The sequence below is a fragment of the Amphiura filiformis genome, chromosome 4, assembly GCF_039555335.1.
Source record: "Amphiura filiformis chromosome 4, Afil_fr2py, whole genome shotgun sequence".
Classification (NCBI taxonomy): Eukaryota; Metazoa; Echinodermata; class Ophiuroidea; order Amphilepidida; family Amphiuridae; genus Amphiura; species Amphiura filiformis.
Window position 1 is genome coordinate 2,550,343 of NC_092631.1, and position 23,967 is coordinate 2,574,309.

A 23,967-nucleotide genomic window follows, 5' to 3' on the forward strand; every position below is an offset into this window, starting at 1 on the left:
TTTTAAAACGATTTGAGACAACCTGGTCTAGTTTTGTGTCTTTAGAACGCAAATATGCAATTTTCGTCAATTCGGATATTTAGGGTGGACCGAAAAAAATTGGCATGGAAAATCAATTTTGGCGCTTTTTTCATAAACTGGTCGTTTTGCAAAAATCTTCCGTGCTAGTTGGATTCCTGGCATCATTGCCTTTCTGAAAATACTTTTATGTAGTTATCGATCATCATTACTTTTAAAGATACAATACAAAACAATGTCTAAAATTTCCCACTTTGAGTGATCCTACCTGCCCCTTAATGTATGGTTTTGGGACTGGTAAGTTTATGATATTAATATGGATCTTGCTTAGTGTAAGTCGAGAAAAATATTCTTATGTTGGTGTAAGCCTACAAATACCAAGGCTTGGATGGGTACTAATTACGATGGGACACCCTGCTTGGTCCACCTATAGCTATTTGAACATCCCTAGACATGGATCACCAAATACACTATTGAATACCTAGTGGAAAAAGTGCCCAACTCTACCATTTCACAATAATGACATGAATGAGTAAGATCCAGCATTTTATCGCTAGGAGAAAGTTCTTCCTTTGGTGTGAAAGAAAGGCTCAAATCCACTTTCTAAATATTCCAGTACACTCGATCATGGTTTTCATGGAAGAAAGGCCCAACTCCATGAAGTAGGGCCTTATTGAGAATAATGAGAAGGAGTTAAGCCCTTCTTGCTTCTAGGTATTCATTGCATGCCTGGATGTCACATGTTTATATTATGCGCCATTCCAAAAGCATGCAGAAAACATCAATAACCATACTGTATTTTTTGTTGTAGAAAAAGCCTTTTCAAACGTCTGACAATTCAAGTACTCTTACCTTGCGTGCTGCAAAATTCCCATTGAGTGTTGCTACTACCCCAACCAGATGCTATACCAACATATTTCACATCCTCGGGTTTCACATCCTCTGAACAATACGGCGTGGATATAAATGGATCTTGCCCAACTCGACCAACTTGTAGTAGATTAGTGCCGGGAACAAATTCAACGAAAAAATCTCTTGCCTCGGTTGTACTCAACACATTGGGAGTGTCGAATCTGGTCCATTGCTGGTGTGAATTACACAATACTGCCGATCCTTGATTGTTCCATCCACCAATAACTTAAGACAAAAATAACAATAACAATAATAGTCCATAACATTTATAATGTGCAGAATAGAAAGGTTTCTAAACGGAACCCACTAGTAGTGGTTACGCCACTGGCAACGATCCGTTATATTTGCCGCAAATTGAACGTTGAGACTACAGGCTGTGACTAGACGAGATTACAAGCAGATGACAGTTCAAACATGGCTGATAGCCTGCTACTGAAGAAGATCCTCGATTTCAGCTGTTTGAAGAAGATTTTGTTGCCAGTTCTTACAGTAAAAGCAGCAAGAAAGAAGGGACGTATAGTGAGGCTAATTCCGGTGTATGATGACCTTTTGAGTTCCCATGCAATTTTTTAACTAATCAATGAACAAAACATATATATAAATGAAGGATATAAAAAATATAATGCTTCTTTCGAGGCTCTGTGTTAAGACTATTGGTCTTTGGTGACATAAATTCCCAGTTACCTCGGGCCAATAGCTTTAACTACTTTTTTTCTCAAGCCAGTATACTATTGCCGCCAATTAGACCAATTCGAATACTAATCGACACGTGATGAAATATTTCACCTCATACAACCTACCTATTTTTATTACACCTTTGTCTTGTTCTCTGTCATTGGGTAGACCGTCGTTTGTCGGGGACAAAATAATGTAAGCATCATTGGGTGCTGTGACTTTAAAGGTAATCCGTTCAGTACCAGGAGGAAGTTGTGGAAAGGGATATTGAAAATCCGAGTTCTGTACCCTTCTGGACCCATAACTTTCGATATCTTGTTTTAAGCACGTTTCAGCACTTGCTGTAATAAAATATATAGAGAGAAATATAATATAATATAATATAATATAATATAATATAATATAATATATATTATATTATAATATAATATAATATAATATAATATAATATAATATAATATAATATAATACTAAATAATAATATAATATAATATTAACTAATAATAAAATATAATATAATGTCACCACTATATAAAAATAACATAAATAAAACTTACACAATTTGAATTCAATATCTGTTCCAGTTAATGTTCTTATTTGTTGTATGAGGTCTACTTTTTAAAGAAACAATACCGAAATTTATAATACATTTTATCAATGTCCATGAAAAAACATTTTGTCTGTTGGTTGGGGTTAGGATCCCAAATTTGTAAAGACCCCACCTATAGACAGTGAGTAATGCACGTGTACGTACGCAAGATGCGTCACCACTGCTTGTTATATGTGACAGAAGAGGCATTTTGAAGTCAGGTCCCATAGCTGAAGTGGCTCCTAAATGACCTTTGACTCCAATTCTTTGTACAACATATAGACACGGGCTAGAGCCGATATGTGCAAGTGCCAGTATTGTACTATGTAATTTGCGGAAGCAGCGCCATCTTCCTCTTAGGTATTCATTGCTTGCCTGGGTGTCACATGTTTATATTATGCGCCATTCCAAAAGCATGCAGAGAACATCAATAACCATACTGTATTTTTTGTTGAAGAAAAAGCCTTTTCAAACGTCTGACAATTCAAGTACTCTTACCTTGCGTGCTGCAAAATTCCCATTGAGTGTTGCTACTACCCCAACCAGATGCTATACCAACATATTTCACATCCTCGGGTTTCACATCCTCTGAACAATACGGCGTGGATATAAATGCAGGTTGCCCAACTCGACCAACTAGTAGTAGATTAGTGCCGGGAACAAATTCAACGAAAAATTCTCTTGCCTCGGTTGTACTCAACACATTGGGAGTGTCGAATCTGGTCCATTGCTGGTGTGAATTGCATAATACTGCCGATCCTTGATTGTTCCATCCACCAATAACTTAAGACAAAAATAACAATAACAATAATAGTTCACAACATTTACAATGTGCAGAATAGAAAGGTTCCTAAACGGAACCCACTGGTAGTGGTTACGCCACTGGCAACGATCCGTTATATTTGCCGCTAAATTGAACGTCGAGACTACAGGCTGTGACTAGACGAGAGTACAAGCAGATGACAGTTCAAACATGGCTGATAGCCTACTCCGGGAGCCTACTACTGAAGAAGATCCTCGATTTCAGCTGTTTGAAGAAGATAAAACAATGGATTTTGTTGCCAGTTCTTACAGTAAAAGCAGCAAGAAAGAAGGGACGTATAGTGAGGCTAATTCCAGTGTATGATGACCTTTTGAGTTCCCATGCAATTTTTTTAACTATCAATGAACAAAACATATATATAAATGAAGGATATAAAAAAATGTAATGCTTCTTTCGAGGCTCCGTGTTAAGACTATTGGTCTTTGGTGACATAAATTCCCAGTTACCTCGGGCCAGATAGCTTTAACTACTTTTTTTTTCTCAAGCCAGTATACTGCCGCCAATTTTAGCAATTCGATTACTAATTGACACGCGATGAAATATTTCACCTCATACAACCTACCTATTTTTATTACACCTTTGTCTTGTTCTCTATCATTGGCTAGACCGTCGTTTGTCGGAGACAAAAGAATGTAAGCATCATTATGTCCTGTGACTTTAAAGGTAATCCGTTCAGTACCAGGAGGAAGTTGTGGAAAGGGATATTGAAAATCCGAGTTCTGTACCCTTCTTGACCCATAACTTTCGACAGTTTGTTCTAAGCACGTCTCTGCAGTTTCTGTTTCTGCAATAAAATGTATATAAAATATAATATAGTATAATATAATATAGTATAATATAATATAATATAATATAATATAATATAATATAATATAATATAATATAATGCAATATAATAAAATACTAAATAATAATATACTATAATACTAATCAATAATAAAATAAAATATAATGTCACTACTATATAAAAATTAAAATTAATAAAACTTACACATTTTGAATTCAATATTTGTTAAAGTTATGAGAAAAGCGCCAAAATTGATTTTCCACGCCAATTTTTCGGCCCACCTGGGGTCCACCATAACAACTTACCCTAAATATCCAAAATCCAAAATTGCATATTTGCGTTCTAAAGACACAAAACTAGACCAGGTTGTCTCAAATTCGTTTTAAAATATACCTTAAAATATCCACAATTTTGGTCAAAATTTTTTTTAAAAAGAGCTAAATTTTGATTCATTTTGAAAAGTAGAAAAACTGTATGATATAAATCGCCACAGTCTTAGGTGACCTGTTCAGTGATTCTTCCGTTTTAGTGATCGCTCCCGTTTATATTATACGGCTGATTGTTTTCCCTATAAATAAACGTTGTTGGTCATCTACCTTGAAAAAAAATGCTACCAACGTTCAAACAATTTTAAAGTCAGCATAAATGTTGGTATTACATTATTTTGAAAATTTTTAATTAATTCCAGAAATATTATACACGAGTGAGCCACTGAGTGACAATAAGATTGCTTTGAAACCCAATTTAGCCTCTCGTATGGCTTAGCGGTGGACGCTAAAACCATACACTCCTGGTTAGAAACCCCGGTAGGGTATTTCTCTTTTACTTTTGATTTTATTTTAACTCGGGTTTTTTTTTTTTTTTTTTTATTTTTTTTTTTCTCTGGTTTTTTTTTTTTTTTTTCTTAATCCTAGGTTTTATAATTTCGTTAAAGCCTTATTTCAATTTCGTTATTTTTGGCCAAAAATTATGAAAATATCTGCCATGAGGTTTTTCTGGTCATTTGAAGCAGATAAAGTGAAAGAAAAAGAAAACACCAATTATGTTGACCATTACAGCTGTTCTACGGGGAATTTAATGTCTTAATAAGACATCAAAGAGGCACTCAAATTTGGCTGATTCCAAGAAATGACAAATATGCCATAAAATCAGATTTTAAAGGAAAATCATTCGTGCATTTATGGCTGAATCTCATGATTTGATAAACGCATAGAAAAAATTGAAGGGAAGACAGTGTTAACAAATGTATTGCATTGATATTGAAAAATAACTATAAATGACACACAAACACCCTCAACCCCATAACAAAACAAGAGAGAAAAAGATTCCAAAACAAAACGGTAGGGGTTCGTTCGAACCTTGAAGCTCTGGTACTAAAGGCAAATGTGTTAACCACTTCACCACAACAGCCTGCTACAAAATATTCGTGCTTTTTTGCAACCTTGTTTCTTATTCAGAGTCTCACTCAATAACAATCATTTTAAAACTGATTTGACGTCCGTATAATGAGGTGATATTACTTTTTATATTGGCTTCAATATTTTGCAAGACAAAACAGTGTTTTGCATTAATAAATAAACATCACATGATCACTAGACGATTATTAATGGATATGGACAGGGCCGGCTGCACTGGTCACCAATGGTCACGCATGATTTCGACACAGTTTTCAGTCCGACACGCCGTCAGTCCGAATCCGAAATACACTGCGCTAGTCCGAATTTGGAAAACACTTCTTCAGTCCGACACTGCGCTAGTCCGAAACTAAATACCATGGCGCTAGTCCAAAACTGAAAACTACAGTGCTCTCCTGAATCTGAAAAACACTGCGCTAGTCCGAATCTGAAAAACACTGCGCTAGTCCGAATATCAGACTAGCGTAGTGTTTCCACAATTCAGATTCGGACTAGCTCAGTGTTTTTCAAATTCGGACTAGCGCAATGGTTTTCAGTTTCGGACTAGTGCACTACTTTTTAGTTGCGGACTAGCGCAGTGTCGGACTGAGGGAGTGTTTTCCAGATTCGGACTAGCGCAGTGGTTTTCAATTTCGGACTAGCGCAATGGTTTTCATTTTCGGACTCAGTGCACTGCTTTTATGAAGGCACCATGTCAACAATGCCTAGAAAAGTTGCTTTTTGCCTTGTAAAAGTACGTAATTTTTTCGCCACTTCCTGCTATCAGCATGGAAGCATGTCGATTCGGCCAAACCAATTCGTCCCCAGTTGACTTGGCCATATGCCAATTCATGCATTTGGCCCCAAGCTAAGTCAGCCACAAAACAATTCGATATTGACCAAAAGGGATAAACGATTTAATATGTTAATGAATATATGTGACCGTCCATCACGAAACAGCTGTAAAGTCGGCTCGCGGTCAATTTTGTTTTATTTCGTGTTTAGAAATTAATATATCATAAGCTTTAAAATGAAAAATCATTTGACTCAAACGATATCCAGAAGTAAAAAAAAGAGGATTAAGTGCACAACGTACAAAAAAGTGACTATATCTCATTAACCGATGATCATACAGATATGCGACCACTGACTTTTTTCTTCCCTTATGACCAGAGGAAAAGTTCGACATATGGCACGACTCGAGGATATTTGGTTAAAAAGATAGAGGGTTAAGTGCACAAGTGACTATATCTCATATTAACCAATGATCCTACAGATATGCGACCACTGACTTTTCTGTTCCCTATGACCAGAGGAAAAATTTGACATATGGCACGACTCTCTAGGATATTTGGTTAAAAATATTTAAAAAAAAGTGACTATATCTTATTAACCAATGATCCTACAGATATGCGACCACTGACTTTTTTTTTCGTTCCTTATGACCAAGGTTATTAATAGACATTCCACAGTTCACACAAGTCAATTTCTTGGCCAAATTTAACTATTTCGTGATTTTCTCCACTTTTAAGCCCGTGTTGTGAGGGCCACAAACTGCGGCTACGTACAGAAACGCGAACGCTGACTTGTTTTGTTCTTTATGACCAGAGGAAAAGTTCGACATATCACACGACTCTTTAGGATATTTGGTTTAAAAGATAGAGGGCTATTGCACAAAGTACAACGAATTGGTTTGTGACCGAATGCAAGACATCAAATATACAGATTTGGTTATGGAGAAAATCATTTGGCCAATTTTTTGTACATCAATATACAGGGTTCGAATTGGCATGTGGGCGATTTGGTTTGGGGCTGAATAGTATCGATATCGATATTGATATTTTTACAGAGCACGTGATATTTCGATATGATGATTCGAATTGTCACGTGATCGTCGAGGTGTCAGTTCTGCAGGAACTGACACAAAAAAATCCTGAAGAAGGCTAGAGACTGGACCTTCCTGATGGATGAGGAGCACAAGGTGATCTTAGACTAACCACAGACTATTCGATGCAAACCTTAAAATGCGTAACAAACGTTAATAATTAATTGACGGGTGTGTGCATCCTAGGTCGCCGGTCGAACAGTAGCGTGACCGGGGTCTCGACATTGCCTTATGAACTCTCGCCCTCCTGATAATAACCTTTAGACACTGGCAGGAAATGACAGGAACTCACATGACAGGAACTCACATTTCCTGTCATGTGACAGGACTGACTCACATTTCATAATGACCTTTGTATGACCTTTGAACTCCAGTTGGTAACTTAATATTTATGGCTCGTGTCACATGTCAGGTTTGGATCATTGATGCTGGTTTTTCTATCAACCACGATCATTGCAATAGTTTATCTTTGTATTAACCGTTCCAGCCACATAATTTTTAAAATAAATATCAAGAGTGTTATCACGACTTACCTGGTTCAAGGTCCCAGTCCCCACAGAACTTAAAGCTGCCTTCGCTTCCCCAGCCAGTAGATATTCCGACATAATTAACGTCAATGCTGCCTGTGTTTTGGAAGCTCATGACAGATGTCTCATCACTAAATACCTCCACCAAATCGTCTCCAAATGACACACGAAACTGACGATATTCTGTGGCGCTCAAAATCGCGGGGGTATTCGGAAAGACTAGGTTTTCGCATTGTTTGCAAAGACGAATAGATGATTTCTGGTTTCCCCAACCTCCAATTACTGCAGAAACAATGAAGGAAATATATTATTGTATCCTGTCGTAAAAAATATTGGTTATTCTCTCTCAAAAAGTGATAGGGAATAGGGATTATAACATTTTATAGATATGTCTGCATAATTGGTAGCCATCAGTTTACAGTGAACAATGAGGGGAATATTAGTCGTTACAATAATCATGATAATTGATCAATCTCTCTCAAAAAAGTGATAGGGAATATGGATTATAAACATTTTATAGATATGTCTGCATACAGGCTGTATCAAAATGATTGGTACCCATCAGTTTCCAGTGATATGGACATGACTGTCACAGCAAAATGCAACATAGGATTCTCATAATTTGTTGATTAATTAAACAGACATATAGGGCCTAACTACGGTATATATTGTGATCATTTCAAGAAGACTCTGTACTGCATTTGGAAGAAAGAGACTTTTCAATAACCATCAAAACTGACTGGTACTAATCACTTTCATACAACCTGTACTTCCTCGAAGCATGAGAACTCTATTGCTGTTGAACTCTATTTTTATACCCAAACGCAGAAAAAGTCCGCTGATTTTCAACCTACCAATTTCATACATGGTCTCGGCATCTCCTTCGATCGGCGACAAGGCGATATGTACATCGTTGTTAGCACGAACACTAAACGTAAAGCTCGTCGCTCCTTCTGGTACAGGCCCCAGGTATTGGTATTTATAGTCATTCGGTGTGTTAATGGGTTGGCAGTCTATTGCTGTTGTTGCATTGTTGTATTTTTGAATGAAATAAAGATTGATTGATATTATTCAAAGATAATCAATATGAAAAATGCGAGGGGGAATCATCATCAAAATTCATATGCATTGGTGCACAAATGTCACAGGCCTACTCCGATTTGGGGTCAACGGTGTTTCATGGGACATTTCCAGTCATTAACCAAATACAGTAAACCAAAAATTTAAGGTACCAGCTGTGTTCACCTCCTGTATATCCTAAACAAAGACATATATGTCATAATTGGAACCAACAGCTAATAGCTGCATCTTTCAGCAAAAGACCTCATTCGTTGAAATTGTTCAAGAAATAAAGACACAGCGATCCCAAAACCCAAGGACGATACCAATTTAAAAGTTGCAGTTTGCTGCATTAAAAGGCCCTATTGATTTATACACAAAGTGTTCGTGGACGAGAGAACAAGTGCTGCTCTTCCATTAACTAGCTAGTGTCGTGCTTTCATTGATTAGAACACAAAAGTGCAACTTTTGATTTCGTTTCTTCATTAGGTTTTAGATCACCGTTTCTTTAATTCTCAACCAATTTCAACAAATAAGGTCTTAAATCAGAGCTAAAGAGGACAGGTATTGACTGCTTGTTTTAATTTTGACATATTTGTCTTTATTTAGGATATACAGGGGTGACCATAACTGATACCTTAATTTTTTGGCTTACTGTACGTTAGGCAAAAAAAAAAATATTGTTGTGTTGCCCTCAAGTGGGAAAATGGGAAAGTTGGGTCGGACGGTCGTATTTTTTTTTTTTTTTTAATTTTTTTTAAACCTTCAGTTTTTAAAAATCCCTCAAATATTAAATAATGCTTCTTCAATTAGGGACATTTGTCAATTTTGACTTCTGGATACCTGTTAGACATCAATTAAAGACTAGTCTTTCAATAAAATATTAATTTTAAGTGAAAAACATTGATTTTTTGAACAAATCTGTAAAAATCATCATTCCAAAAAAAAAAATTGCGACCCTGATTTTTCAGGATTTAGGGTCGGACGGTTGAGGGCAACACAACAATTTTTTTTTTTGGCCTAATTTTGGACTATATAAAACAGTGTCAAAATGTATTATTATTATAGTATACAACATTACGTTTGGGTTTTGGAAAGAACCTTCTGTTAAATCATGCATGACTCAATTACAAATCTCTACATCCCTTTCTTCTTGTCTATTGATATTTTGAATAGTGTTTATCTTTCCCTAATAGATAGCGCCCTGATCGATTCTTCCTGCATATCAATATGCTTCATTTACATTACATTACAGAGATCGAACACTAATCCCTACCATAACAAACCATGTATACAATGATCACATATATTACAGGTGATATAACAGGTCTATTAGATTAGTAAACTATGATCTATTTGCAAGTATTATAATATATTGATTGAGCAGGAAAGATGTGATACTATTTTTTGTATAGTAGTCTAGTTGCCGGCGTCAGGTATACATAGAATGGTTTTTTTTATGATGATGACATGTATGATGCAAACTCATAGGTGTTGTGCGTTTGGCAATTTGGGAGGGGTGGGGTTCAAAATGACCCCATAGGATTATAAAATCAAAATTTCAATTGCTCAAATACCTCTTTCAAATATATCAATTTTTTACATAAATAAACAAAAATAAATAAATAAATAAATAAATAAATAAATAAACGAACAAATTGAACAAATTGTAGCGTAGCATTAAAATCATAAATATAACCATTGCTGGCAGGAGGACTCGAACCAACGATATTGACATCAGCAGTCTGATGTTCTACCATTGAGTTATGACAGCATCTAGTGATGAGGGTCGAGTTTTTAGCTTATATAGTGTTTGTCTGTGATAATGCCGCCTCGTGAAAGAAATAAATATAAAATCTCAATTTTTAATTTAAATTGATTTGATAATTTTCTAACCTATATTTTCTTCAGAGCAGGGACAAATATTTCCCCTTTTATCCAATTTGACCGCTAAATAAGAATCTATATACTTCTTTTATTACTAATTTAATTCCGCGATTTGTTCCATTAAGCAATATCAGAGATTAATGTCAAGCATCTCACAGCAGATATTTAGTTGGCATAGTGGTTTTGCACAGTGCTTTTTAACCGGGAGGTACCGAGATCGATTCCCACCTCTGCCTGTAATTTTTTTAAAGACTGGGAAATAATAACCTGACATTCGCCGCTGACATTCGTACTGCAGAAGCGGAGTTATAACTTGTTAAACTTTGCTCCTTCCGTAAAAGGGTACATTATTTTGGCACTTCATTATTTCTTTTTTTCCACATTGCTGGTATTAAATATCAAATGGTCATAATTGGCGGTCACTTCAAATCACCCCCAACTGAACGAGGTTCAGGAATGTCCTCTCATTGTTAATTGTTGGTTAGCCCACCACTTGAACAGGATTTAGCCAAAGCAAACAAAGACTTAAGCTTTTTACTAATGCTATACATAAGTATAAGCTTATTATCCTCTTCAACAATAGGATTAAAGATTGGTGCTTGACTGGAATTACGTGCTAGTGTCATTGGTTATTGTTAAAAGGCAATAAGGTGTGTAATTGCAATATTTCCTCTGAATAGGACAGACTCTCTACATCGAACCATGGATGCTGAAGGTTCGCAATACTGTTATTAGCTGTTATTTAGGGGAAGGTATCTTCCAACCCCAATTTCAAATGAATATTGAATGTTTATGAGATCACTGCGTCGGGTGTATCACACACTAGGTTCTCTTGAATTTTTGACATTTCTGAGAAAATTGGTGTTATCGTTCTTTTTATGGAGCTCTTCCAATTCAACAAATTACATACCTCAATTTTTCCTAAATAATTAGTTATAAAATGTTAAACTAGAACTAGTTATAATTTTTATAATTTTCGTATTTCACATATTGAACTATCTTAGATAATTCGGTATGTGAAAACTATGATTTTCCTGATATCGTTCTTTTTATGGAGCTCTTCCAATTCAACAAATTACATACCTCAATTTTTCCTAAATAATTAGTTATAAAATGTTAAACTAGAACTAGTTATAATTTTTATAATTTTCGTATTTCACATATTGAACTATCTTAGATAATTCGGTATGTGAAAACTATGATTTTCCTGATATCGTATTTAAAGTGCATTTCATCTAGAGATAGACCAGTATGCATGTATGTGATGCGTATAAAATCACGTCACCTTTCGCGAAATCGAGATAGCCCCAAGATAGGCCAGTATTATGATGAACATTTATATGGGATAGACCGAGATAGAACTGTATGCAACGTTATCATTAATCACTCCTGATATTTATTTTTCAATAAATATCAGGAGTGTTATCACGACTTACCCGGTTCAAAGCCCCAGTCCCCACAAAACATAAAGCTGCCTTCGCTTCCCCAGCCAGTAGATATTCCGACATAATTAACGTCAATGCTGCCTGTGTTTTGGAATCTCATGACAGATGTCTCATCACTAAATACCTCCACCAAATCGTCTCCAAATGACACACGAAACTGACGATATTCTGTGGCGCTCAAAATCGCGGGGGTATTCGGAAAGTCTAGGTTTTCGCATTGTTTGCAAAGACGAATAGATGATTTCTGGTTTCCCCAACCTCCAATTACTGCAGAAACAATGAAGGAAATATATTATTGTATCCTGTCGTAAAAATTATTGGTTATTCTCTCTCAAATAGTGATAAGGAATAGGGATTATAACATTTTATAGATATGTCTGCATTATTGGTAGCCATCAGTTTACAGTGAACAATGAGGGGAATATTAGTCGTTACAATAATCATGATAATTGATCAATCTCTCTCAAAAAAGTGATAGGGAATATGGATTATAAACATTTTATAGATATGTCTGCATACAGGCTGTATCAAAATGATTGGTACCCATCAGTTTCCAGTGATATGGACATTACTGTCACAGCAAAATGCAACATAGGATTCTCATAATTTGTTGATTAATTAAACAGACATTTGGAAGAAAGAGACTTTTCAATAACCATCAAAACTGACTGGTACTAATCACTTTCATACAACCTGTACTTCCTCGAAGCATGAGAACTCTATTGCTGTTGAACTCTATTTTTATACCCAAACGCAGAAAAAAACCTACCAATTTCATACATGGTCTCGGCATCTCCTTCGATCGGCGACAAGGCGATATGTACATCGTTGTTAGCACGAACACTAAACGTAAAGCTCGTCGCTCCTTCTGGTACAGGCCCCAGGTATTGGTATTTATAGTCATTCGGTGTGTTAATGGGTTGGCAGGCTATTCAACGATAAACAATATGAAAATTTTGAGGGGGAATCAGCATCAAAATTCGTATGCATTTTACGCTATTATAGGCCTACTCCGATTTGTGGTCAAAGGTGTTTCATGGGACATTTCCAGTCATTGACCAAATACTTTCAATAATTTGGGCCGATGTATAAGAGTGTCAAAATATCGTTAAAAGAGTACAATTTTGAAAATCGTTGGGAACAAATTACAAAACTCTGGTCAATTTTTAAGAAAAAGGGTGGGTGGTCTATATTCGGTGAGAGCTTGTCTCACATGAATCTTTTCCTGCATATTGCATTGTACAGTGGTGAGACTTTCACATATAATATTATGTGACCGTCCACCCCAAACCGCTCGTAAAGTCGGCAAATTGTATTCTGAGTTAAGGTTGGTGCTACATGTTTCTCATTTTGCTAGTTCCAGTCAAACACCTTTTAATCCTATTGATGAAGAGGATTATTAGCTTCTACTTATGTATAGAATTCGTAAATAGCTCTAGTCTTTGTTTGCTTTGGCTAAATCCTGTTCAAGTGGTTTGTTAACCAACAATTAACAGTGAGAGGACATTCCTGAACCTCGTTGACTTGGAGATGATTTGAAGTGACCGCCAATTATGACCATTTGATATTTAATACCAGCAATGTGGAAAAAGAGAAATAATGTAGCACCGAAATAATGTACCTTTTTGCTGAAGGAGCAAAGTTAAACAAACCATAACACCGCTTCTGGATATCGTTTGAAATCAAATTATATATCATTATTGTAAAGCTTATGATAAATTATATATTGTCTAAACAAGGAAGAAAACAAAATTGACCAGGGGCCGACTTTACCAGCGTTTCGTGGTGGACGGTCACATATACCTTGACTTAAACAGTCCGGTCCGACTGACTGCCCAGGAAACATTGCTGGGCCAGGTAAAATATAGATTTTGGTAACTCTTCCGAATTGGCTAAGGTGATTTTATAAAAGATCGGCGAATATTTTACTTGTACACACATGAGCTATATATAATTTGCCCATTTTTCACCGGGAGAAATAAAATTTCACCGGGAGGAAAATAACTTAAACACCAAAACCATTTCTAAAGGTTTTTTGAAAATTTAATTTAAATATGCAAATTACCTTTATTCTAATTAAAATTGATGAAAAAATACCACTGATTGTACATCTATTGACAATATTATGTATTTTACCTACTTCTTTATTACAAGAAATAACGATCTATTAAAATATTCTATTTGAAATAGAGCATTGCATTGGGGGATATCATAGGCCTATTGCCTGCCCGGGCAACATCACGAATACATCGCCCTTATTGCGAATACCGAGAATTCAACAACAGAGGCCTATAAACTTTTGAAGTACTTGGATATCCAAAGATTGTGACCGTGACTTATATGGAGTATCTCACAGCAGAACTGGAATTTAGTACTTGTCTGGAAAATAAAAACGAGACTCAAATTTATCTGAAAAAATATGGTTGAAAAAAAAAGTATCTGGATATCCAAAGATGTGACCATGAGGTATTATAGAGTATCTCGCGACAGAGCTTGAGTTTAGTACTTAAGAAATAAAGGGTGCAGCATTATCCTTTACATCAAAATAATGTGTCCGAGGCAGTAAAAACGTGCGCCTCACCCATTATTTAAACGTTTTTACTGCCGAGGTAGACTTCTCCGTAGTCCACTTGCCCATTTTGCATACTCTGGCTATTACATTTAAGCATAAAACTCTGATTTATATTGATTTGTGTGCAACTGATAGATTTTCACATCTGTATCTGATCTTTTCAGTCACCACACTCCCTCTCTTTTGTTAGCTTCCCAAGTGGACTACTGACTTTGCCTTGCGGTTAAGATTTTTAACACGGGACTCTATGGAGAGTTAGGCCAATTTCTGGCCTAACTAAAATTGGCCATGATGTAATGCATCTTTAAATGGATCTGCCTTATGATTGGTCGCCCATATCTCGCTATGGTTTAAATCTTCCGGGCCCGCGCCATTACCATTAACTAAATTTACACCGTACACAACTATATGTGGTATTTGCGGCGCTTTTGTGTTGACGCGAAAGTTAATCTCTCATCAAGCATCTAGCGCGTCTTGTACTATACCATGCTTAGTACTTGTGGTTAATGGACTGATAAACAAGTATGCTTGACAGTGTGTTTTTAGAGAGCAAAGTCCCGGGGTAAAGTTCTGCTTAAAATTCACCATAGTCGGATTTTCGGGGTTCGCTATCAATAAACTGGTAGATTCCAAAATCAGAATTGTTCAGTATTAAAGTGAGCCATTATAATTATGCAAGATAATGTTGCATTCAATTACTTTTATTGTCACTAATCATCTGATATTTTTAACTCTTTATGACCATTTTACTATTGAATACTTTAATTTTAATAAACATCAGTATAATTTTGAGTTCAACGAAATGGGTTCATCATGACTAATAATAACATATTTTTATTATTTTTCGACTATGGCATAGTCTACTGCCGAGGACACATTATTTGCGTGTAAAGGATAATGCTGCACCCTTTATTTCTATTCTATTACCAGAAAATAGTGCGATTTAAAGAGAAAATATCATTTTTGGCACAAATATTTTAAGTTGTTTACTTCAAGGTGGAGCGCGTACGCGTAAGTGACAATGCGTATCGCGGAAATATTGCACGCGTAACCAAGCGTAATGTTGTGCGTAGAATGTGTTACGGCGCTTGCCCCATTATTGCAGAATAATGGGCTCTCACGTGACGTGTAATCACAGTGCGCGATTTTGAACAATGGGTCGCAAGAGTAATAGAATAAAAATAAATGTTTAATTCCGGAGGCAAGCCGTAACAGGTGCTTGCTATTGCACGTGCTTCAGTACAAGGTTTACAGAAGGTTTGAAACTGCATTGTCCAGACTTAAAGTACTCGTACCCGTACTCGTACCCCAATTTCCGTACCCGTACCCATGCTCCGAACGCGTACTTTTCACAGACCTGTATCCGTATCCTTACCCGTACCCGTACTCGCGCCCTATTTTGGCTTCGGACCCTTACCCATAAACATACCCCGGACGTGGACCAGTACCCGTACCCTCATAGTACCCGTACTCATGGCCTTGGACTCGTACCCGTACGAGTATCGGATATGGGTACCAGGCACACAGTGCTCAACTCAGGAATCAATGCATAACTAGGAGAGTGACGATGGCCGTATTTGCCGGAAGCCCTAACCCTTACCCTATCCCTAACCCCAACCCGTTCAGTTCTCGGGCTCCATAAAATCATAAATTTAAAATATATCAACGTTATAACTTAATCCACGTTTACAATTTAAATAAACATGTAAGATATTAGTTGATTTAAATCTGAATTAGTTGAATGTCAATTATTTAAATATTTTTATTATTAAAATATCATCGAGGAACATCATACAGAGAGCGTTTGAATTTTAACATTTGTCAAAGAACACGTTAAATATGTCTACTTTAGAGAAGGTTGCCACAATAAGTATCAGTCCGAATCGTGGGTCAAATCATCGAAGAAGTCGCATTTATTGTTCTCTTTACCATTAGTTTCTCTTGCACAGTGTTTATCAATAGTTACGGGAACCAATGTCGAAAATTCATAGTGCAGTGTCGTCCACGGCAAATTCACCGTGACCTTTCCAGCCATAAACACGCTTATTGCAGATTAAACCGATATATGCAGTACTAAACCATTATATAATAATCTATTGTCCAATGCAAATTTATTACCACCTGATAATATTGATCCAATGAGCGACCGAATTGTCCGCTACGGACGACTAATCCAATCGATAATGACGCTATTGACATGTACGAGCGGAGCTCCACTGACTAAGTTTTGGGGTATTTTTCACTGAAAGGCAGCTGTGTGCTGTCATTTACTCATCAAGGCGGACCACCGTTATTATAAGGACTATGCCAATTATTTAAAGACTGACATGTAGAGAATAAGCCATAATTGATTGACAGAGAGTACTAAATTTGTACCTATGGCGGTTTTATGACACCAATCTTCCAATACGACCAAAAAAATGGCTGCCCGGTGAAGCAAAATGTGCATTGGAATAACACGGCGAGTTTGGATAGATGGTAGGATTTCTTTTTAATAAAAATGTATGTTCCCCGTTATTAAAGCTTGTACCGGGCTTGAAGATTCAGATATTTGGAAAAGAATAAGTAATTGAAACATAGAGCAAGTACTAAAATCATAGCTTTTATACTTTTTGATATATGATGCTAACTAGTTCATCCCGTATATCTACAACACAGCGCTACCAGTAGGGTTCAATTGCCTATTGTGAGTGCCCCTGTGTTGTGTGCATACATGTAGTTAACAGTAACTGCATGATGTCACAATCTTGTTGTTTCAAGAAGCAGTCTCACATCTCGGGAAGTTTTAAAGGAAACATTTGATGGATATGAATAACACTGAAATCTGTTATTCCTTTTCGAAATATTAAAAAATTACCAAAATAATATAATTCACACTTACCATGACAACGGATTGAGGTGATTCAGATGCTTCGTCGAAAACAAAGATCCGGGACAAAGATGTTCCAACTAAACTGAAGCTGGTTATATGCAGTGATATTTATACGAATAAAACTGGAAATAATTTTTATCAGGTTTTCGACGTCACTTCATTTTTGACCAATAAGATGGGTCGTTCTTTCTTACCAAACAGTCTTCTGCATGAAACTAATTACCCCATTGGCCAGGTCTTTACCGTTTACTGAGAGTAATGTACCCTATAACCAGATGAACCATTCTTGCATAATTTATGTGCTGTATTAGTTACAATTAGGAAACATATGTTTCACGTCCTTGTTGTTCTGATTTTTACTTTCCGTAAGGGATGAAATCAAAACTCGACCATCGGTTTCCCGCAGATTCCGCCCGGTTTCCATTGTTTAGAACATTAGAAACCAGATGAAATCGGACCGAGCCGGCGGTTAACCGCCGCGGATCGAGTTTTGATTAGGTTAAGGTACATTGTTACGACTTAATTTGTTTTCTGTCGTTTCTTTCTTTGTTTCTCTTCTCCTGTGAACGCTTACATTTTGCTCTAAACACACACCCACACCCCCAATACACACATCCACCACCCCACGTACTTTATATTAAACTATCCAAAAGCGGACGTGTTTTCTGATTTCCCGGGTCTGATTTTTTTAACCTGGGACTTATTTATTTTATTTTATTTATTCGTTATTTATTCAGGAAATTCCATCAATACAAATGTACTGGTCTCCCTGGAAGACCTGATTAAAATTATATATATACATAATACATGAACATGATAATAACAAAATAAGAAATATATATATTATACAAAATGAAAGAACCAAACATGCATGATACAAAACAAAATGCAGCAATGTTGAGCTCAAAATATAAATACAAAACTTACAGACCAATATTGCATTTTGAATCCACCCAAACTCATTGAATTAAAATTGATACGAAGATTTGGAGGAAGATTGTTCCAAGCAACTGAAGATCTGTAAAGGAAAGTTTTCTTTCCAGAAGAGGTTTTCCATATTGGAACAACCAAACTGTTTTGAGACTGACCCCTTGTACATTTGGAATGCGTAGAATGAGTGAAAGTAAAATGAGACGAAAGATAATGAGGAGCAATTTGTGTGAGACATTTAAAAGTTAAAATAAGTAATTGATGCTCCCATCTACAGCCAAGTTTAACCCAGTCTAGGTCCCTCATCATATTGTCTACTGAAGTTCTAATGTCTGCAGAGAGCAAAACACGGGCTAGCCTATTATGCAAAATTTGGAGCTCATTTTTGTGACAGGCACTGAAATTGGACCAAACAGAACTGCAGTAGTCAAAATGAGGAAAGACAAGGGCTTGCGAAAGCATTTTGACAGTTTTCCATGGAAGGTATTGCTTTACTCTACGAATAACTCCTATACGCTTGGATATGTTAGAAGATAAATAATTTACATGTTCATTCCATGATAGATGTGAATCAAAGGTAATTCCTAAATATTTATACTTTTCCACTCTTTCAATTCGTTCATTTCCATAGACAAGAGAAACATTGATAAACTTATGAAGAGCTTGTCTTGTTCCAAATAACATCAGTTTAGTTTTCTTTATGTTAAGAGTTAAATTTTTGGCCTGGAACCAATCAGCAATGTTATTCAGGTTAGCATTAAGATCATTTTGCAGAATATTGGGATCAGATGAACTAAGTAAAAGAGTTGTATCATCAGCATACATTACACACTTACAGTGATTTCTATATTAACAATAGATACTTATGCTATATATGTAATGTGTGGAAGGAGTAGCATTTTAGTGAAAAGCACAAAAATCACGTTTTTGGCCATAATATTTTTGTATGACCTTTGACCTCGAACTGTTTACGTGACATTTGTGCCACCAGCCGATGCTTTTATAATCAAGTAACATCATCGTACTATGTATTTGCGGAAGCAGCACCATTTTGTATTTAGTAACATACCAGAAATGACCCCAAAATGACCTTTAATCCCAATAAAACCTGATGCATGTGAGTGATGTCATTTATATGTCATGTAATTATGTGGAAGGAGTAGCTTTTTGATTGAAAATCATGTTTTTGGTCATAAGGATCTGGACATGATGGGTGACATTTTACCCCGAGTTGTCATGTGACATTTTCCCCCTACGCAATCCTATAGACGAATCCAACGAGCCAAGTGATGGTCAGAATTCAGTCGGTCATTACTGGGTCCCGTCTGCACCAAACTGGTGTTGTTACTGCCCAATTGGGTGGGTGGATTAACTTCACTTAAAAATCGATGTTGAATTGTACTTGTGTTGTAAACTTTCATCATTCTTTTGTCTACGTGTAACACGGGTGATTGAATGCAATTCAATATCCCCGCCAAGGCCATATCATTCATTTCACATTAATTAGGTGGAATAGACCTAAGGGGGGACCCAGCTATGGCTGCCATTGAGGTGTAGGAATGCATGAAATTGGATTCGTCTATAGACAAATCCGATTCCACGCATTCCTACACCTCAATGTGCATTTGGGACATCCCACCTGAAATGTGATGCAGGCTTTGCGGGAATCTTAAACTGTGTTCCATCACCCGTGTGACAAAAGGATGCTGGAAGTTTACAATGCAATACAATATAAGATTGATTTTGAACCAGCCCTTTTCCACCCAATTGGACAATTACAACAACAGATTTGTGCGGCTGGCCCCCAGTAATGACGGAATATATTTTGACTATCACTTGGCTCGTCGGATTAGTGTATAGTGACCAATGGTCAAGCTGGATTTGGCAACGGATTCGGCTATGAGGGTACGTTATGTGATAAACAGTGAAAAAAGACGAAAGAAGAACCCAGCAAAAGCAGACCTATAGCAAAGCTTTGCTAAAAAAATAGTTCCAAATGCTTTCAGTATGTTTGTCCCAGAAGGCCAGATGCCGGGGCCAGATGCTGCCATATAGAGGTTATTAGTGTATCATGTTTATATCAAACAAGTCGGCGGTTTCTCTGGTTTAATAATCGATATCACAGGTGCAAATTAATTGCCTTTGCGTGCGAATGGTAATGGAAGTGGTTTCATTTCAAAGTCCCTAGTATGCAAATTAGGTTAATGGATAGAAACGCAAAGCTACACTGCACATCACACCTGGCAATAGACCATTTAGGTAATTCCCGAAAGCCTTTGCAAATTTAACGTGAATACGTCATCACCGCATATCGTTACCACGCAGTTCAACGTATGCGCAGTAGCGATGTGTGCATCACCGAAAAAGTACTTTGCAAAGGATTATGGGAAATTCCCCAAAAGGTTAACAGCGGCGCAAACGCGAAAGAGCATTGACGTCACTACCAAACTTGAGGTGAACCAAATTATATACGGCCTTCAAGATTGTACCAGCAGCGGCCACTTATTTTATACCCATGTGAGAATGGGAAAATGAAATCGAGAAGTGTTTAACAGTACTAAGCACCCACTTATCTTAACCCTAACTCTAACCCTAATCATAATCCTCACTGTAATCCTAAACTTTAATACCCTAAACAGAGCCGGATTTACCATTGGGCACAGTGCTCTCACCATTGACGTGTGACCTCTGCAAACAAACAGTGTATGTTAGAGGTGTAGGGCATTTCCTAGTTAACGTCACTGTGTGAAAAATTACCGGCCAATATTTTTTGTATTCTCTGAAATTCTAGAAAATATAGTTTTGTAACATGTCCTAAATTTTTAGCTAATTTAGATGTTTGGAAATATTTGCACTTTGGTGTTTTAGTAAGGAAGGGCACGGCATGTGGCCTGCAAAATTCCCTGTGTAAATCGAATGCAACTTTTAGTGACTATCATTCACTTGTAGACCGCTCTCTTCCGAAGGGCATTAAAGCTAAACCACTTGACGGATATTTTTTGTACTTGCTGTCAATCAAGAATAATGTATACATTACATGTTGGCTAAAAACTGAGTAGGTGGGGCATCTGCAAATGTTCGTACCTCCCTGATATGTAAATGACAGATAACAGCAAAAACAGCTCCCATATCTGTCCATAACTTTGGTCAGTGCAGCGAGTCAGGGGATTTCAAGTGGGTGATTATTGATTGGCAAATGTCATATTTGGGCATAAGTGCAGTCCACCATTCAATGTGGAGGGTAGACTAGACTTTATCGATTGATTTTACTGGAGTAGTTTCCTGTTAACCAGGTTTAAGTTACTGCAAAGGTCGAATCATGTTTGCTGTGCAGCATAACTGCACTATGCCCAATAATTGGTAATTACTGGTAATTACCCCCTTAACTAGTGTCACTTCCACTGTACTGTCACCTTGTGCTTGATCTCTGTTACTGGTCTGGTTAGTTAATTGCTCATTGCCTCAAGGATGATAATTGTTGAATTAGTGGTCACACTTCTAAGCCCTTGATGATAGCTTATAGAGATCAGCAGGGGTACAATTTTATGTCCTTTTTTCATAGAGCAACTAAACTATACACATTTAAAATAGAATGCACTCATGGAATGACCTGATATTCGGTTTTTAAAGGAACCATATGTCATGATTACTGCGTACTTTGGAGGACTATTAATGTATTAATAATTCAATAATGTAACATTTGCGCGGTAATTTCTAACTTACGCCATTTTTCAATGAACGGGATTCTTTGGAGCGTTAATGGATATCGATCATTCCATATGTTATATTTTGTGTTTTTCATTTTATTTTCAAAAACACATGTGTTGACATTTTGCTGACAATCATATTTTCGAAGTCTAGCTGCTATGATTAAACATGTTTCGTCTTGCTAAATGCCCTGTGTGCTAGTCATAGGCTTCAACATAAAAAGTCCCAAGCTTATATTTTCTCAAAATATCAAGCGCTATCTCGAGAACCACTGAACCAATACTAGGCTTGTTTGTATTCATTTAATGCATTTTTCATGCCGATTCCAAATATGGTCATGATTTTTTTTTAAATTTGAAACTAATCGTCTGTAGTCGACACCCACGTGGAAAGAGTTAAAAGAGTTGCACTGCAAGTATGATGTGAAATTATCTGATGAACCTTTCTCCAGAAAGTAGGCCTATTTTTTGCCTTTATCTCAATTTCAAATTTGCCGCCTTTGAAATCAAAAGCATGCTGTACCAGTCAGGCGGTGAATGAATTGATAGAGCCGGCAACTTGTGAAACCGCCCGGCCGTATGGCATTTTCCGTATACTCGGTTTGTTTTGTGGGGTTCATTATCGAACCCCAACGGTTTTAGCTTGTATTTATATTATTTATCAACATAGGCCTATTTGTTTGTGATACTTCAAGCGTTTTAAAATTTCAAAATAATCCCATTCAATTACACGGTTGACGATGAAAATTTACTGAATTTAGAGAATGCAATGCGACCACCACCTGGTACCAGTGCTGTCCTGAATTAGGCATCGCCATCTGGTGACCAGATCAGATATTAGTCTTTGTTCCAGCCGCCTTGTTCTCCTTCGTGACGAATCAGCACAATCCAGTTTGGAACCGAGACTAGCAATATCTAAAGCCGTTTTGAACGTCGTGTCAACGCACGTGCCACGCACCACGTACGTAACATCGCAAACTCTCTACTTTAATGAAAGACAAAGACAGAAAGACTTTATCGCGTTTGACGTCATAATCTCGAACACGGTTTGTTTACAAGTGTCGTTATGATGACTTGCTGATAACTCGGCGGTATAACCGGGCGCCTTATTGTTAATTTTGCACCTTCAAACATACAAACCATCTCAAAAGTTAGGTCTTAGTAATAGGAAACTTTCTTTCCCGAAGGCACCATGTCAACAATGCCTAGAAAAGTTGCTTTTTGCCTTGTAAAAGTACGTAATTTTTTGCCATTTTCTGCTATTCCTTTTCTCTGATCGGCATCAGATAAATCAGCCTTCCTTTTACGTATCATATGGAATTTGATTGACAGTGACGACAGACGCGATAAAGTCTTTTTATCTCTGTGTTTTATTATATGTCTTGTCAAAGACCAGTGGCTTGGCAACTAACATCCCATAATTTCTTTGCTAATCCGTCATCACAAGCCAATTTAGACTCCTTAGATACACGACAATTGTCAAAATAACGCCCTGAAAAGTGCGTTATAGACTCCTCAAGAGCGCAGTAAATGGTCGTTTGTGCTCCGGCTCTCTCATCACTTGCAATAAGCCTGCAAAATAAAGAGAGCAAAATAAGCAGATAAGGTTATTTGTCGGTTAGTTTTGTTACGAGTCTTAATGACTCAAGTCCAAAATCACCTTTTACCCGAATTCACATGAATGCACAACAAAAATACAGTTTGATTTAGTTAACAAAATCTAAGTCTTTAATTGAAAGTAAAATATGATTGATACATAACAACAATTGCATATACAATATCATCCAACAATCATAATCTTAACTATCAGTACTTAACCAGCAGTTTTAGTATTCATAGAGTTCTTGCAATGTTCTGGACGGCTGGTGTATAATTCACCAATCAC

At 36.8% G+C, this 23,967-nt stretch overlaps 1 protein-coding gene across 1 annotated transcript in view; it reads right to left on the reverse strand.

Moving 5' to 3' along the window:
- Positions 1-856: 856 nt before the first annotated feature.
- The window catches only part of LOC140149618 (uncharacterized), a 37,455-nt gene continuing 14,344 nt past the window's right edge, over positions 857-23,967 (reverse strand). Inside the window, exons 3-11 of the mRNA XM_072171698.1 lie at positions 23,476-23,654; positions 12,771-12,929; positions 11,993-12,268; positions 8,465-8,629; positions 7,617-7,892; positions 3,580-3,801; positions 2,693-2,977; positions 1,731-1,946; positions 857-1,155 (exon numbers count right to left, since the gene is read on the reverse strand). Of these exons, the coding sequence (XP_072027799.1) occupies positions 857-1,155; positions 1,731-1,946; positions 2,693-2,977; positions 3,580-3,801; positions 7,617-7,892; positions 8,465-8,629; positions 11,993-12,268; positions 12,771-12,929; positions 23,476-23,654 (2,077 nt within the window). The remainder of the gene's footprint in view (positions 1,156-1,730; positions 1,947-2,692; positions 2,978-3,579; positions 3,802-7,616; positions 7,893-8,464; positions 8,630-11,992; positions 12,269-12,770; positions 12,930-23,475; positions 23,655-23,967) is intronic.